At 38.1% G+C, this 15868-nt stretch overlaps 1 protein-coding gene across 2 annotated transcripts; it reads right to left on the bottom strand.

Annotated features, from left to right (window-relative positions):
• Positions 1-3651: 3651 nt before the first annotated feature.
• Positions 3652-15832, bottom strand: MITD1 (microtubule interacting and trafficking domain containing 1). 2 transcript variants are annotated; one of them, XM_055327984.1, is made up of 7 exons: positions 15633-15832; positions 10336-10437; positions 7794-7930; positions 7627-7713; positions 6405-6520; positions 5503-5563; positions 3652-4305 (listed from the first exon to the last, which is right to left on the bottom strand). In XM_055327984.1, the coding sequence occupies exons 1-7, from the start codon at positions 15781-15783 to the stop codon at positions 4204-4206; spliced, it is 756 nt and encodes a 251-aa protein (XP_055183959.1). In that variant the 5' UTR covers positions 15784-15832; the 3' UTR covers positions 3652-4203. The 2 variants fall into 2 exon arrangements, with proteins under 2 accessions (XP_055183959.1, XP_055183960.1); XM_055327985.1 differs by lacking the exon at positions 3652-4305 and adding an exon at positions 5222-5389.
• Between the last annotated feature and the right edge of the window lie 36 nt (positions 15833-15868).

Genomic DNA, 15868 nt, shown 5'->3' with positions numbered 1-15868 from the left:
GTGGGACTCGATCCTGGGTCTTGAGGATCACGCCCTGGGCTGAAGGCAGCACTAAATGGCTGAGCCACCCAGGCTGCTCAAAATGTCCACTTCTTATAAGGACATCAATCTTACTGGATTAGGGTCCACTCTAAAGACATCATTTTAACTTTATAACTCTTTGAAAACCTTGTCTCCAAATACAGTTACATTCTGAGGTACTATAGGTTAGGATTTTAACATGTGGATTTAGCTCTTATGAGTTCTTTTCTTGTACCTGAGTAGATCCAGATCTCATCCCCCCCCTTTTTTTTTGTGAAGAAGGGGGTGGGCAGGAGTGGACAAACAGGGTTTCACCTGCAACTGGTTTTCTCAAAGCAGAAGTGGAGTAAGTGGAGGGGATTTTACTTTTTATTTAAGATTTTATTTCTTTATTCATGAGAGACACAGAGAGAGAGAGAGGCAGAGACATAGGCAGAGGGAGAAGCAGGTTCCCTCTGGGGAGCCTGATAAAGGACTGGATCCCAGGACCCCGGATCATGCCCTGAGCCAAAGGCAGATGCTCAATCACTGAGCCACCCAAGCACCCTGGGATTTTGCTTTTCAAGTGACCCCTGAGACAAACACAAATGACAGTCTAACTGTTCTTCATTTGAGGCAGGATTCACAGGCAGGTCCTTCTGTTCTTCTACAGCAATATTAAACGGCAAATAAACAATTTGAAGAGATTTATCATGGACATATTTTTTAAGCATTACATTTGCTGCGTGAAAGTTACTTTCCAAGAAAGGTATCCTGATAGGGTATGCTTTGGGGCAATAAAGCACTCCTGATTTTCTGATACCATTTGTTTCTCAAGAGCGAGGATACCATCAGGTGAAAGGTGTTAAGAGCTTCAGGTTCCAAAAGGGCAATTTAGGGATCCCTGGGTGGCGCAGCGGTTTAGCGCCTGCCTTTGGCCCAGGGCACGATCCTGGAGACCCGGGATCGAATCCCACGTCGGGCTCCCGGTGCATGGAGCCTGCTTCTCCCTCTGCCTGTGTCTCTGCCTCTCTCTCTCTCTGTGTGTGTGTGTGTGTGACTATCATAAATAAATAAAAATTAAAAAAAAAAAAAACAAAAGGGCAATTTAACAAGCATCACCTGAATAGAAAAGGTATGTTTTGCAGCTGGAGCCCGCAGAATTTTCTGTTTCCATATGGGGTTCAAGGAGAATGAGGAATCAAAAATGAATCCTAGATTTCTTATTTGAGCAACTGGATGGATGGGAGTAAGTACAAGGAGTGGGGGAGTGTGTTTCCAAAGTTCAGTTGCAGCATCCTATATTTGAAATGCCTGTGTGCTTCTGAGTTGCCACAGGAAATGCCAAATAGGCAGCTGAATATATGAGATCACAGCTCCAAGGAAAAGTTTTGGCTTATTTTATATATTTAGGAGTTGACAGCATATACATAGAATTTTAAGTCATGAAAATGGGTAACTGTGAACTTTTATAATTCATTTAAAGCTTAAAGTGTTTAGCACCTGAGTCACCTCCACCTTATAAACTTTGCTGCGAGGTCAAACCTGGTTTGTTGGAGAGGTCATCAAGAGGATGTGATGCCAGTTGACCCCTGAACTGAATATGGGCAATCGGAGGCTCTTTACACCCTCCCCTGCCCTTGAAATGTGTACCCACTGCTCCAACATTAGGAGCCACTTCAAAGATTCAGCCTTGAGACACTAATATGTTCCTGAGACTATCTGGATTGTACATGTGACTTGAATTCCATCAAAGCCTCTATGAACTCTTGAGATTCTGCAAGCATGTGCAGAATCTTGTAGCCACCCAAGAAAAGCCTTATATGTAAGTTCCCTTGGTTATTAAACCCCACCCTCCAATCTGGAATGGTCTGCCTCTTTTTTCATTCTTTCCTTGCACTGAGTTTATGAAGGCCAGTTTTGAATTTCACCTGGGGAACTCCAGAGGTTGCAAACCAACAACACTCTCCTCTGTGGAAATTGAAATTTCCACTGTATTCTTTTCTTAGCCTCTCTTGAATCTAGGGTAAGGGCATATGTCTTAGGTTCTGCCAATCAGATGTACTTGCTTCAGAATCTGAATGCATCATGACAGAGAACATGGGATGGTGAAAACCTTCTCTGGCAGTAGTACCAGGAGCCTGAATTTCTGGGAGTAGCAAGGCACTGAGAGTGGCAGTGTACTTTCTGATAATTTAAGTGACAGAAGTGGTAATAAGACTACTGAGTCCAGGTCTTGCCTTGGGATCAGCAGTGGTACCATCTGATTAGTTTTGTGTTGTGATCTAGATGTGTTTTTTTTTTTTGCTGCATAACTTCCAAGGCCAAATCTGTACCTCGGTGGTGATGGCCTGAACTACCCACTATCTTTATAATCTCTTTTTTGCTTATATCAAGAGCAGTTCCTGTTGCTTTTCACTAAGAAATTACTAATCACTTGGGGGAGAGTGCAAATTAAAAAAAAAAAGTTACTACTTAGTATATGACTTAACACCAATATTTAAGAGACAGGATGGAGGAGAAGGAATGTTTCATGGTATTTGAGAATTTCAAGAAGGGAGTGGCTCTCTTGGTCAAATACTTCTGAAAGGTTAGGTAATATGAAGGTTAAGAAGCACTCACTGATGGAAGTCATTGTTGACTTTGATAAGAGCAATTTCAGTGGAGTGACTGGGTAGCCTGATTGAAGTGAGTTGAAATATGAATAGGGAGATGAGGTAATTGGAAAAAATCGTATAAAGAACTTCAAGAAGTTTGTTCATGAAAAACAAAGAAATAGGGTGGGTTGTATCTGGCTAGGAATGTCTATACTGGCAGAAACAATGCAGCAAAGGGAGTCATGGCTAAAAGGACAAATTCCTTGGTGAGGCAGTGAGGCTAACAGAGGTAAGATTGAGTTCACTTCCTAAAAGTTTGGCTATCTTCCTTATATATTAGTACTATTAACCCTTTCTCTATATACTATAAATTTGATCTCGTGTTAACTTTTTATCATTTTTAATCAAATTTTCAATACATGATCAGATCTTTTGCCTTTTCCTTGATAGTTCCTGGGTTTTGTGTTATACTTCGTACATTTAGTGGAGTTAAAATTTTTTTTTTCATTTAATTAGCTCTTTAACAGAATAACTATGTGGGGTAGAAATCTAATGTTTTTTTCCAAACATTTATTGAATAATCTACTCTTTCCCCACCAATATGAACCACACCTTTGTAGTGCATTAAGGACCCATACACACATTCACTTATTCTCTCAGATGTTTTCAGACCCCTTATTCTATCCCACTGATTTGTCCATTCTTATGCCCATATGTTTAAAAAATGTGTATATATAAAGTTACTATATATGCTATATATATATACACTATATATAGTAACTTTATATATAAAAGTACTTTATACTATATATAGTATATATTTATATACTATATATTTATATAAATTTTATATATACTGTATATATTTATATAAATATAACTATATATAAATATAACTATATTTATTTATACTATATATTTGTATATAAAGTACTATAGTATATAGTATATATATGTGTGTGTGTATATATATATGTATATATGTGTGTGTGTGTATATATATATATATATATATATATCGTAACTTTATGTCTTTATAGCTGGTCAGGCAAGTTTCCTAGCATTAGTCTCTGTCAATTAATTTATAAAATTAACTTAGGGAGAAATGATATTTTATTAATCTTTCCCATCCAAGAATATAATTTGTTTTTCCCTACTTTCCTTTTACAATCCTCCATAAAGTTTAGTTTACTCACAGAGTTCTTGCACATTTCTTGATGTATTTAATGAGTAACTTACATCTAGTAGTCTTCTGATGTTCTAATTGGATCTGGGGATAGATTTCAAATATATAGAATAATGGAGAGCATTATTGCTTTATCCATTATTATAAATAATGGATAGGCACTCTTCCTTAAATACCAATATCTCTTAGGCAGGATTCCTATATGGGTTGGATAAAAGTTAATTTCACAGGGTTGTGGACTGCTGAATCTCTACAGTGATAGATACATATGCTCTAGCAGAAATCAGAGTGGTTATTTTACAATGAAAATAAGAAAGTCTAATACATGTTCTCACCTGAATGAAAAGCCACTCTACTTCCACATGCTGATAGGTACCTGGCAAAATAAGCTACAATACTTTGCAGAAAATTAACTTCTGATTAGGTCCAATACTTGCTCTCCTGAGACCCTGAATTTCCATATAATAAAGCTTGGCACACTGGTTTGAGTCTTTTCAGGTTCAGCATTACCAGCACCTGAACCTGAAAACATTAAAGAAAAACATTAGGAACTTTTCTGGAATCCCTTCTTGGTCTTTTATGCCAATTCAGTCAGGTGACTGCTGGCTCCCAGAGGTAGAACATAAAGCTGGTGTTCAAGTCACCCAGGACCACTCTGCCCAATCTTATTCCCATGGCTTCTACCTGGCTTTGGTCCTTTCATACTATTTAATCTTGAATGTAATCTTCAGTCTTCTCCAGATGTGATGTTTTATGTGTACTCCCTAACACTAACACTTCTCTTTCCCTCCACAGACTGACTTAGCTTATTCTTTAAGCTTTCAGACTGCTCGTTACCTCTACCTTTATCCCCAACCCCAACCTATCTCCATGGAACCTAGTCTTTGTCCGCAACCACTCAAGTGGCATCTGGATGGATGCCAAAACAGTTAATTTTAAACTGCACAGCTTTACAAATGTGCCAACCAAGACTGAATAACCTGTAAAATGTACCTGTGCAACTAAGCAGGTTGGTTTACCTTTATGGAGTTAGGTAATATTGGATAAATGAATGTTGGTAAATTTCTACCAGGGACACTTGTTATAAAATTAACTTTTTTTTTTCCTCCTGGTTATTAGAAGCACAAGCCCATCTGTCTCTTAAAAGAATATTCTAATCCATGATTTTTCTTCCTGGACTCTAAATTCCCAGGGGCAAAATTAACATTGAATTCCTCTTCATAATAGGTGCTTATTATTTATTGATCCATTCTCCAACAGTCAAATAAGAGAAAAGCTAGTAAAATGTTTAAATTAACCTTGTGACTAGAAACACTAAATCTACTAAATAATGTATTTATAAAAATATTTAGGTTTGATTACATAACTGAACAATGGATCCATAAGTTAGAAATATAAAAATTTATTGTTAAATTCATAATTATAGGAATGATCTGTCCAAAGTAAAAACAACAACAAAGCAATATTAACTTAAAATAGAAATATATAATACAAATTAGGTGACTACCCATCATATTTTTTTTGTGTGCTTATTATGAAAAATGTCCACTGTGGTTTCATGACATGGTCTTAAGTCAAAATCACAATATCCAAGGGAAAATCGACTCTAAGAAGAGAAGAAAAGAGGTTTTTTTTTTTAACAACAAAAAAACCCAAAGCCAGTTTATTAAAATGATACAAAAAGAGTGCAACATACTCACTCGTAAGACTATATCCTACCTGTGGTTTCTTAAAATAATCGAGTCCCCTTCCAATCTTAATCATCCATCCATTGTTAAACCTATTGAAATAGTATACAGTATTATATTCTAGACAGTTGAGTCAGACAATTATCAAAGATATAGTGCAAGTATCAGCAACATTTCCTCATAACAAAGAAAATCACTTTCTGCAGCACCATGAGTTGAACCAAACCGAGGGTTACTCATGGGCTATGTTTCCAATGAAATGAAACATCCAAAGAAACCACTAGTTGATTTGATTAGCTGGTAACAAGTTTAACAATTAAATTCTATCTTATTCTTGAATTTCAGATTTCTGATAAAACTTTCCTGTTCTACAAAGTGTATTCAGGCAGACTACGGAGTATTGCAGCAGTTCCCCTACCTAGAGATGGAGGACATAAGGAAGAAGAGCTCTGGATCCCAACCTCTGCTTCAACTATAGCACTGCATTTAGGTTATGCTTAAGTTTTCATTAAAACTAAGGGTGCAGTACTCTAAACATATAAAGGCCACAAACCTATTACTAAGATACCTGCATATACTGTTTCCTTGTAGACACTATAGCATATTGTCACACCTATGTGATTATTTAATAAACAAGAAAAACTAAAATCATCAAACTATTAAATATTATTACCAGAAAAAATTATCCCAATACCATAACACTATATGTATAATTGAACAGAAAAGCAACAGAACACTTAAACTCTAATCCATAAGGAAACATGAAACTCAGACATAATAAGCCAGATTTTTTTTCTCGAAAGTGAAAAGATACTAAAATTAATCTTTATTTAAAATTTTAATAAATTGAATATTTATATGTAATTATGTAAAACTTATTAAAAGAAAAATATTTTCAACTGCATAAAAATTAAAATATTGCTATACACTAACCTAATTTCTCGGTCATGTACTGAAGAAGAATATTCTAATTCCAACAGCACTCCATGATCTTGGAGTGACTCTTTTATTTCTTGCAGGCCACTACTTTGCTGCTGTTTCCGACTACCCTGTAAATAGGAAAGATACAATTTTCTGTTCAGTTACTAATATTTTAAATTATCATTAAGCTATGCAATGCATATCATAGAATGAATTAAAATGGAAAAGATTCTATACTAGTTTCAAAGTCTATTATCTCAAAGAAGCAACCAGAGCATAAAGCAGTTTAACAGCAATTTTTACCAAAATTTTTTTCTAACGTGTACATAACACGACTCTATCCCATCTCCTAAAATGTATTTCAGTAATGCTATTTATTTTTAAGATTTTTTTTTTAATTTTTTTTTTATTTATTTATGATAGTCACACAGGGAGAGAGAGAGAGAGAGGCAGAGACATAGGCATAGGCAGAGGGAGAAGCAGGCTCCATGCACTGGGAGCTCGACATGGGATTCGATCCCGGGTCTCCAGGATCGCGCCCTGGGCCAAAGGCAGGCGCCAAACCGCTGCGCCACCCAGGGATCCCTATTTTTAAGATTTTATTTATTTATTCATGAGAGACACACAGAAAGAGGCAGAGACATAGGCAGAGGGAGAAGCAGGCTCCCTATGGGGAGCCTGATGCGGGACTCCATCCCAGAACCCCGGATCACAACCCGAGCAGAAGGCAGATGCTCAATGACCAAGCCACCCAGGTACCCCTAGTAATGCTACTTAGTTATTCAGATGGAACTGCTTTCTTTTCAAGTTAATCCTAGAAATCTGGTTTATTTAGGAGCATTCCTATTTAAGTCAAAATCAAGATAGAGATGCTATTATGCTATGATCCACCAGAAGGCCAATACTATATAATCATTGGTAAAGAAGAGACAAAACTGTCAATAGTGCAAACATGTGATCATATCCTGGAACATCCAAGAGACTAAACTAACAAACTATTTGAATCAAAGAGCTTAGCAAAGTGGCCCAATGCAAGGTACAACAAAATCAGGAAAAAAATCAACAGCATTTTTTGGAAGGAAGGTATTTTAGGCCTGTAGTTAGATAATCCTGAAGAAACAGTTCTAGCTGAAGCAGTGTCCACATTTTCCTTGCTCAAACTACATCTTGTATCTGAATAAAGTGAATGACGAAAGAGTAAATGCAGAAACAGTAAATGCTTCCAGATACCTACTTCATCCAGAGATGTGAGAAGATGAATAGTTTTTACTTTACATGGTTTCTTAATAAGCATCTCACAAAATCGAAGAAAGTTATATAGCTGAAAGACATCAGGATAGGTTATTACTAACTCATACATTTTAAATAAAATTTCATCATATTTTTGTACATTTCACCTACCTGATGAATCTGTCTAATGTAAGGATCTTGTATCCAAACTTCTGTAACTGTTTCATTAAGGTATTGTTGAAAAAGTGACTCATAACTGAAACCAGTTGCATTCTCTTCTATTTTAATCTGCTTATGATATTTTCCATCTACAAAACACAATTTCAATAATATAACCAATGACCATTTATATTCCTTTTACACATATTTACATACAGTGATTAATCAGGATCTGATACAAGTTAATTTTTTTTAATTCCTCCACTCAGCAAATATTTCTGAATACCTACTACATATATATGAGGCACAAAGCAAGATGCTACACATACAGAGATAAATAAGGCAAACAATCCCATAAGTGATTTTTATCTTCATGGAGGCCAAGTGGGAAAGTCCAGAGATTTCTTGGAACAGGTTCTTGGGTCAAATCCTACAGACCAGGGATCCCTGGGTGGCGCAGCGGTTTAGCGCCTACCCTTTGGCCCAGGGCGCGATCCTGAAGACGACCCGGGATCGAATCCCACGTCAGGCTCCCAGTGCATGGAGCCTGCTTCTCCCTCTGCCTATGTCTCTGCCTCTCTCTCTCTCTCTCTCTCTCTCTCTCTCTCTCTCTGTGACTATCATAAATAAAAAAATTTAAAAAAAAATTTTAAAAAATCCTACAGACCAGGCAGTTTATCTAAGAGAAGCCCATATGTATAATGATAGCTGATACTGTCACCGTGAGTAGAATAAGCTAGAACTCCAGGGCTTCCTTGTCCTTCCCTTCAGATTTTAGTCTTTTTTATGTTCCTGCAATTTAATAGCTAAAGTATTAAACATATAAATGCAATACTATGTGGAATTTTGAAGTCTCTAGGGAAGAACTTATAGAATATTTTAAGCAGAAATTTATAGCACTTCTTAACAACCCAAGCCAAAGACTAGGATCCCACAGGATCAGTAAGATAGTTCCATTGCTTTTGTTCATTCGAAATGAATAATTATTGAATTAGTTATCAAAGACCTTTAAGATTTTTAAAAATATGACCTCTAATGGTAGTTCCTAACGTGATGGTTATATATTTAAAGTTTGTTTAAAGACCAGTAGTTTGGGGATCCCTGGGTGGCGCAGCGGTTTGGCGCCTGCCTTTGGCCCAGGGCGCGATCCTGGAGACCCAGGATTGAATCCCACGTCGGGCTCCCGGTGCATGGAGCCTGCTTCTCCCTCTGCCTGTGTCTCTGCCTCTCTCTCTCTCTCTCTGTGACTATCATAAATAAATAAATTAATTAATTAATTAAAAAAAAATAAAAAGACCAGTAGTTTGATTCTGTTCCTAATATTTCCCCAAATATGTCAGCAACTATGTATCAGTTTTCAAGCCAAGCTAGCTACATAGGTTAATTTAACCCAATGTATTCAAGCCACAATGTTGATGGTACTATATTTTATCAAGGTTTTTTTTTTTCAAGGTTTTAAAAGGAAATTTCATTGTACATTTCAATTTAGGGTAAAGTAAATACTTTTTATTCCCACCCAACAGAGGAGCTCTGGCAGGGGAGTACCCAGGGTATGGGCTCATACAGAATACTAGGAAGAGGTGGGGGAGGGCCATATAAGAACAGTGAGGAAGAGCAGCTGAGGGCTGGAAGCACTGGTGGGATGTATATATATATATATATATATAATTTAAAGATTTTATTTATTTACTTATTTATTTATTTATTTATTTATAGAAAGAGAGTAGGGGGTGGAGAGGGGCAGAGGAAGAGAGACAATCTTTTTTTTTTTTTTTTTTTTTTTGAAGAGAGACAATCTTAAGCAGACTGTGCTGCCTGCGAGCAGAACCCAACACAGGTTCGATCTCATGATCTATGAGATCATGGCCTGAGCTGAAACCAAGAGTCAGACACTTACCTGACTGAGCCACCCAGGCGCCCCTGGAGGCACTGGCTTTTTGAGGGCAGTAGTAACTTTGGCTAACAAAAGCAGGTATGCCGGGCAAAAGTGGTGATGATCATTTATAGATATATGTTTGTAAACTGCATACTCATGAGTAGAAAACTAATAATAAGTAGGGAAGGACACCTATGGCATCTCCAGTCATTAGGAATACTTAACTCCTGGAATGTTTTGATTCACAGCAAAATCCTAAAGAAGTCCCAGGAGTTTCTTTAGCTACTTCAACATTTTGTTCATTTTCTAAAGGAAAATAGAAATAAAATACAAGATTTACATTCCCTATTTCTGTGCAGTATTATTTCAACTTTAGTTCACACATTACCTTCATGGTGATCTGTGAACTTAAAACACCATGCAGAGTTCTGCAGTATGTATAGCTTTCATCAGATTCTCAAGAAGATATATGAAAACCACCTCCCCACTGCAGGGTCCCCCCCAAAAAGGTTAAGAATAATTTACATATAGGGAAGTGGAAATGCAGAATAAACCAGTAGGCTCCCAGGGATAAATGGTCCAGACCACAGAGTTCCAAAAGGCAGAGCCAGAAACATTGGATGAAATGAGTTTTGTCACAATAGCTTACGGACACATTCTGTAAATTAGCCTCTTTACCTTCTTTTTCTTGATCCAAATATTTCTTTACTATTTCTGCTTTATCCATGTAGCCAGAAATTTGTTTTCGGAGATTACGTTTCTTTGTATCATCTTTGGTACCTACAAATTAAAAAATACATTCTCAAATTTCCAAATAGTTTTTCTATTTAGTACAGGCATTATTTCCAGTTTCTCAAGTTTTCCACAAATTTCCTATCCTTAAGCATGGTTTGCCTCAGTCCTAAAATACACTAATGTGCTCATATTTGGCTTGATCATGCAAGACCTTCATTTTTACACTAAGCATCTGGAACAGCTTTATTGAGTGGAGACCCTGCCACTGTGTCTCACAGCTGGGGACATCAAATTTGGTGAGGTGACAAAGGTGGCTTATTACATGTCAAACCTGAGTCTAAGAATTGTTTTGTCGTAATCAACCACAAGTCTGAAATCTTAGCATAATCAAAACATAGCAAACAACACTTACCTTTTTCTCTTTTTTTAAGATTTTATTTATTTATTCATGAGACACACACACACACAGAGGCAGAGACACAGGCAGAGGGAGAAGCAGGCTCCATGCAAAGAGCCGGACGTGGGACTCAATCCCGGGTCTCCAGGATCAGGCCCTGGGCCGAAGGCAGTGCTAAACTACTGAGCCACCCAGGCTGTCCCAACAGTTATCTTTCTTACACAAAACCAGTTTCTCTTCTAGACTTCCTGGTTATAGTTTATGTTCAATTATTTTCCCAGCCATCCCAAAAATGTAAGGTATTTTTTTTAATATACATTATCAGTAAAATCTTACCTAAGCCCTAATCCCCAAACCCAATCGGTCACCAAATCACTTCTGGTTTCTTCATTCCTCCCTTTTGATATTGCTTATTTTTTCATAATAATTTCATTTTTAACCCATTAAAATATATTTTATTTAGAATCAATTTTGTATTTATAGAAAAACTGCAATAATGGTACAGCATCCTTTCACCCAGACTCCCCTAATACTAATATATAAATATAGTACAATTATCAGAGTTAGGAACTTAACACTGATACAACACTACGAACTCATCTCCAAACCTTGTATTCCACCAATTGTCCCACTAAAGAAAGTTTGTTTTCTGGTCCAGGATCTTACACAGCATATACTTATCATGTCTTCTTAGTGTCCTCTCCTCCAATCTGTATAGGTTCTTGGCCTCTCTCCACCTTTTATGATTTTGACATTTGAGGAAAACAGTGCTCAGTTATTTTGTAGGATGTCTCTCATTTGGAGCTATTGATGTTTTCTCATGCTTAGATTGAGGTTACACATTTTTAGCACAAAAATCATGATCAAAGCAGGCCCTTCTCAGTGGGTACATGATGTCAATATGTGTTACTACTGGTGACATTAACTTTGATCATGTGGTAATCGAAGATTTCTCCACTGTAAAATCACTATTTTGTCCCTTCTAAATGATAAGTATCTTGTGGGAAGATACCCTGTTTCTCATCACTTTTATCCACTAATTTTAGCACCCATTGATGGTCCTTGCCTGCAACAACTATCACTAGAGTGTCTGTCAAACAGAGATTTCCTATTCTATCATTTAATTTATAAATTTGGAATGCGGGATAAGTGAGTGGCTCAGCAGTTGAGTGTCTACCTTTGGTTCAGGGCGTGATCCCGGAGATCCAGGATCAAGTCTCGCATTGGGCTCTCTGCATGGAGCCTGCTTCTCCCTCTACCTATGTCTCTGCCTTCTCTCTGTGTCTCTCATGAATAAATAAAATCTTAAAAATAAATAAATAAATAAACAAACAAACAAACAAACTTGGAATGCTACTGTGAAGAAGAGCTATCCCTCCTCCCATCTACTTATTTATTCGATGATCAATTTATATCAATATGGGACTCATGCATATTTATTTTAGTCTGTGGGTTGTAATCCAATACTATTGTTTTTTTTATTTAAATTCCAGTTAGTTAACATACATTGTAATATTACTTTCTGGTTATAACATAGTAATTCAACACTTCCATACATCACCCACTACTCATCACAAGTGCGCTTCTTAATCCCCATCACCTATTTCACCCATCCCTCCACCACCTCCCCTCTGGTAACCATCAGTTTGTTCTCTATAGTTATGAATCTATTTCTTGGTTTGCCTCTCTTTTTCTCTTTGCTCATTTGCCTCTTAAATTCCACATATGAGTGAAATCATATGGTATTTCTCTGACTTATTTCACTTAGCATAATACTCTCTAGCACCATCCATGTCATTGCAAATGGCAATACTATTATTTTCTTGTTCTAATTTTATCAGCTTTGGCTTTGACAGCTCCTTCATGTTGGCCCCTGTCCTTTCGACAGACTCCTCAAATTTTGATCACTTCCTTGCTTTCTGGTGCAAAATGTTTTCAACTCATCTTGTGTTTTCCCTGCCCCAGCCCTGGAATCAACCATTTTTCCAAGAACCCCTGGTTCCTTTGTTGGAGAATGGTATAAAGAAATCCAATTCTGGGTGCCAAGTGTACTTGTTGCCACTAGGAAAGTCCTGTCACTACTTCTAGACTCTTTCAATCAACATGGCTAGAAAATATACGTAGGGTTACTAACATATATATACATCTGCATTTACTTCTGTCTATTCAACTGTGTGTGTGTGTGTGTGTGTGTGTATTTTTTTTAAACCACGAGTTCATGATGGTAACTTTGATCCCATAGGGTTCATTCTAGCCCTCCTGCTCTCCTTATGTGTAACTTCTTTTATTAATCACAGTATATGTACTGGCTTGTTCAGGCCTAGTACAGACACAATTGCCCTCTCATTCAAGTTGGAGGAAAGACAACAAGAAAAGTAAATCGGGTAAGTATGTATGTTAGATTGTGGTAAGTGTTATTAAATAAAATAAAACAAGGAAGAAGGATAAGGAAGTCCTAGGATGAGGCTGCAATTTTACATAGGAGGTCAGGGAAGGCTTCACAGAGAAAGTAATAATTGTATAAAGAGGAGTATGCTATACAAATACAAATACCTGAGAGGAGAAGAGCATATTCCTTATAGAGACAAGCCCTGACATGCAACTTTAATTACACCAATCTTTTGTAAAAACTTTAAATGGTTTCTCCTCATCTCTGGAATGAGTTAAAATCTGATGGTCAAGGCCATCCACTCTGTGTTCCAAGACTCACTCTATCTTTAACTTTTATTTTATTTTATTTTTTTTATGATAGTCACACAGAGAGAGAGAGAGAGGCAGAGACACAGGCAGAGAGAGAAGCAGGCTCCATGCACCGGGAGCCCGATGTGGGATTCGATCCCGGGTCTCCAGGATCGCGCCCTGGGCCAAAGGCAGGCGCCAAACCGCTGTGCCACCCAGGGATCCCTCACTCTATCTTTAAACTTAACTTCTCACTCTTTCTCTATAGACACATGCTGGAACCAAACTGAACCACTTATTTAATAAAACAGCACAGACAGAATTTAAACACTTAGCTGAATTTCATTGCTGAAATTCTACTTACTCCTCCAAAGCCCCTGTCAAATGCCACCTCCACTTTTCCTCCCCCAAATGACCTTTAACTGTCTAAATCTTCATTGCACTTGTCTATAACCCTCTCCTGGCACTTATTCCCTATGTGGGTTATTTGCATTTGTACCTTAATCTGTAAGATTATCTCACTGTCTCTATAACCTCTGTGGAATCAGGGAGCACACTGGAGCAAAACTGGATTCTCCTGCTTCAGATTCCCAGAGTGCCAGAACTTGAGCAGTGCTCCACTTGACAACCCTAGAGCACCAGAATTTTAGCAATGCTCCATCTGACCAACACTGTACACTATCTCATTTTGGCAGTCAGTATACCAGAGTCTTTAAAACCTTGGGTTCCATTGTGACTCTACTAATTGTAGTGAGACTTATTTTTTTAAAAGATTGTATTTATTTATTCATGAGCCACGCAGAGAGAGACATAGGCAGAGGGAGAAGCAGACTCCCTGTGGGGAGCCCAACGTGGGACTCGATGCCAGAACCCCAGGATCATGCCCTGAGCCAAAGAGAGAGGCTCACCCCTGAACCACCCAGGTACCCCAAGATTATGATTTTGATGTACTCTGCACAGTGCCAGCACTCAGCACTCATAAATAATTACTCCTATCACCATCATCACTATCATCATCAAACGGGCTCTTCCAAGATAGTTTTATAGTTCTTTTTTTTTTTTAAGATTTTATTTAAGAGAGTGGGCGCTGGAGCCTGAGTGGGGGTGGGGAGGGAGACGCAGACTCCCCGCAAGCGTGAAACCCAATTCATGGCTCTATCCGTGAACCCCAAGATCAGGACCTGAGCCACCCAGGCAGGCACCCCGGTAGTTCTTATAGTTCTGACGAAAGCACTCACCCTTGAAGAGCGCCCTCTGCTGTCCTTTCAAGGCTTCTGTGTGCTCTTAGGCCAGACTGGGAGCTCCAGGGTTTGGGGAACAGGGGCTGGTCTTAAACCAGCTTTATATAATACATATGTAACATATATATTTAACATATAATATATAATTACACATAATATATAATTACTGAGTGTCTACTATGTGCCAAGGATTGTACTATTGGTTAGTGGTTATTTGGGTACTTCTCAACATTGAATAATTACACAACAGATAAAGTCTGGCTGCCCCATTCACAATGCTATGCATTTCTCACACCGAATTTCAGTACACACTGAAATTTCTCCCAATTTTTATTTTACCGCTACGTGCTTTTATTGTTTACTTCTAACGAAAACGCCTATACAGAGAAGTAAAGATAATTGTGTAACGAACACCCTTATTACTCATTGATTTAAGAATTGTTAGCATTCTGCCACATTTGCTCCAATTGTTTCTCTTCCTTAAAATTAAACTCAGATATCGTGACAAACTCTTTCCAAGACGCTCAAGTCTACATCTCGAAAAATCAAAGGCAGTTTTCGAAAAAAAAAAACATACCGCTTAACAAAGTCAATAATTTGAGTGTTACCCCATCTCTATTCAAACGTTCCAAACCGATCCAGAAATGTCTTTTACATTTACGTTCAAAACTAGTCCTATCAAGGCTTATATGTCACATTTTATTCTGTCTCTTAAAAATCTAGAGTGCAGTTCCTCTTTTTTGATGACATCAACCTATCCAAGGTATAAACGGAACCAGTCCACTTGTTCTGTAGAATATCCGCCTTCTGCATTCGTATTTGCTTTCCCGTTGTGCACAAGGATTCTTAACTTTCACTCCGCCCCAGGCACAGCGAGATCCAGTTCCTTTCATCTAGTCCTCTCTCCACTGCTCCCTGCTCACCTCTCAGGACCTGCATGAGCAGGTCAATCCCCTCCTGGTAACACACCAGGGCCTGCTGGTACCGGGAATCCGAGTCCAGTTCCATCGCCCGCTTTAACACCGTGAATGCAGCCACGCTCTGGGCATCCTGCTCCTTCCCGTACTTCGCCATAGTTCCGAAATCCCAGCGGCGGGGAGCCCGCCCAGAACCCAGCCAGCCGGCGGCGCTTCCGGGAGCGATCACGTGACACCAGTGC

The sequence above is a fragment of the Nyctereutes procyonoides genome, unplaced genomic scaffold (assembly GCF_905146905.1).
Source record: "Nyctereutes procyonoides isolate TBG_1078 unplaced genomic scaffold, NYPRO_anot_genome, whole genome shotgun sequence".
NCBI classification, from domain to species: Eukaryota; Metazoa; Chordata; class Mammalia; order Carnivora; family Canidae; genus Nyctereutes; species Nyctereutes procyonoides.
This window is presented reverse-complemented; position numbering and strand designations above follow the sequence as displayed.

Bases quoted from the DNA above. Each gene is read 5' to 3' on its own strand.
- MITD1 (XM_055327984.1), bottom strand. From the start codon at position 15,783: ATGGCGAAGTACGGGAAGGAGCAGGATGCCCAGAGCGTGGCTGCATTC. The intron at 5,564-6,404 runs GTTAGTGTATAG...CTATTTCAATAG, and splicing joins GTACATGACCGAGAAATTAG to GTTTAACAATGGATGGATGA. The intron at 4,306-5,502 runs GTAGGATATAGT...TAATGTTTTCAG, and splicing joins ATTATTTTAAGAAACCACAG to GTTCAGGTGCTGGTAATGCT.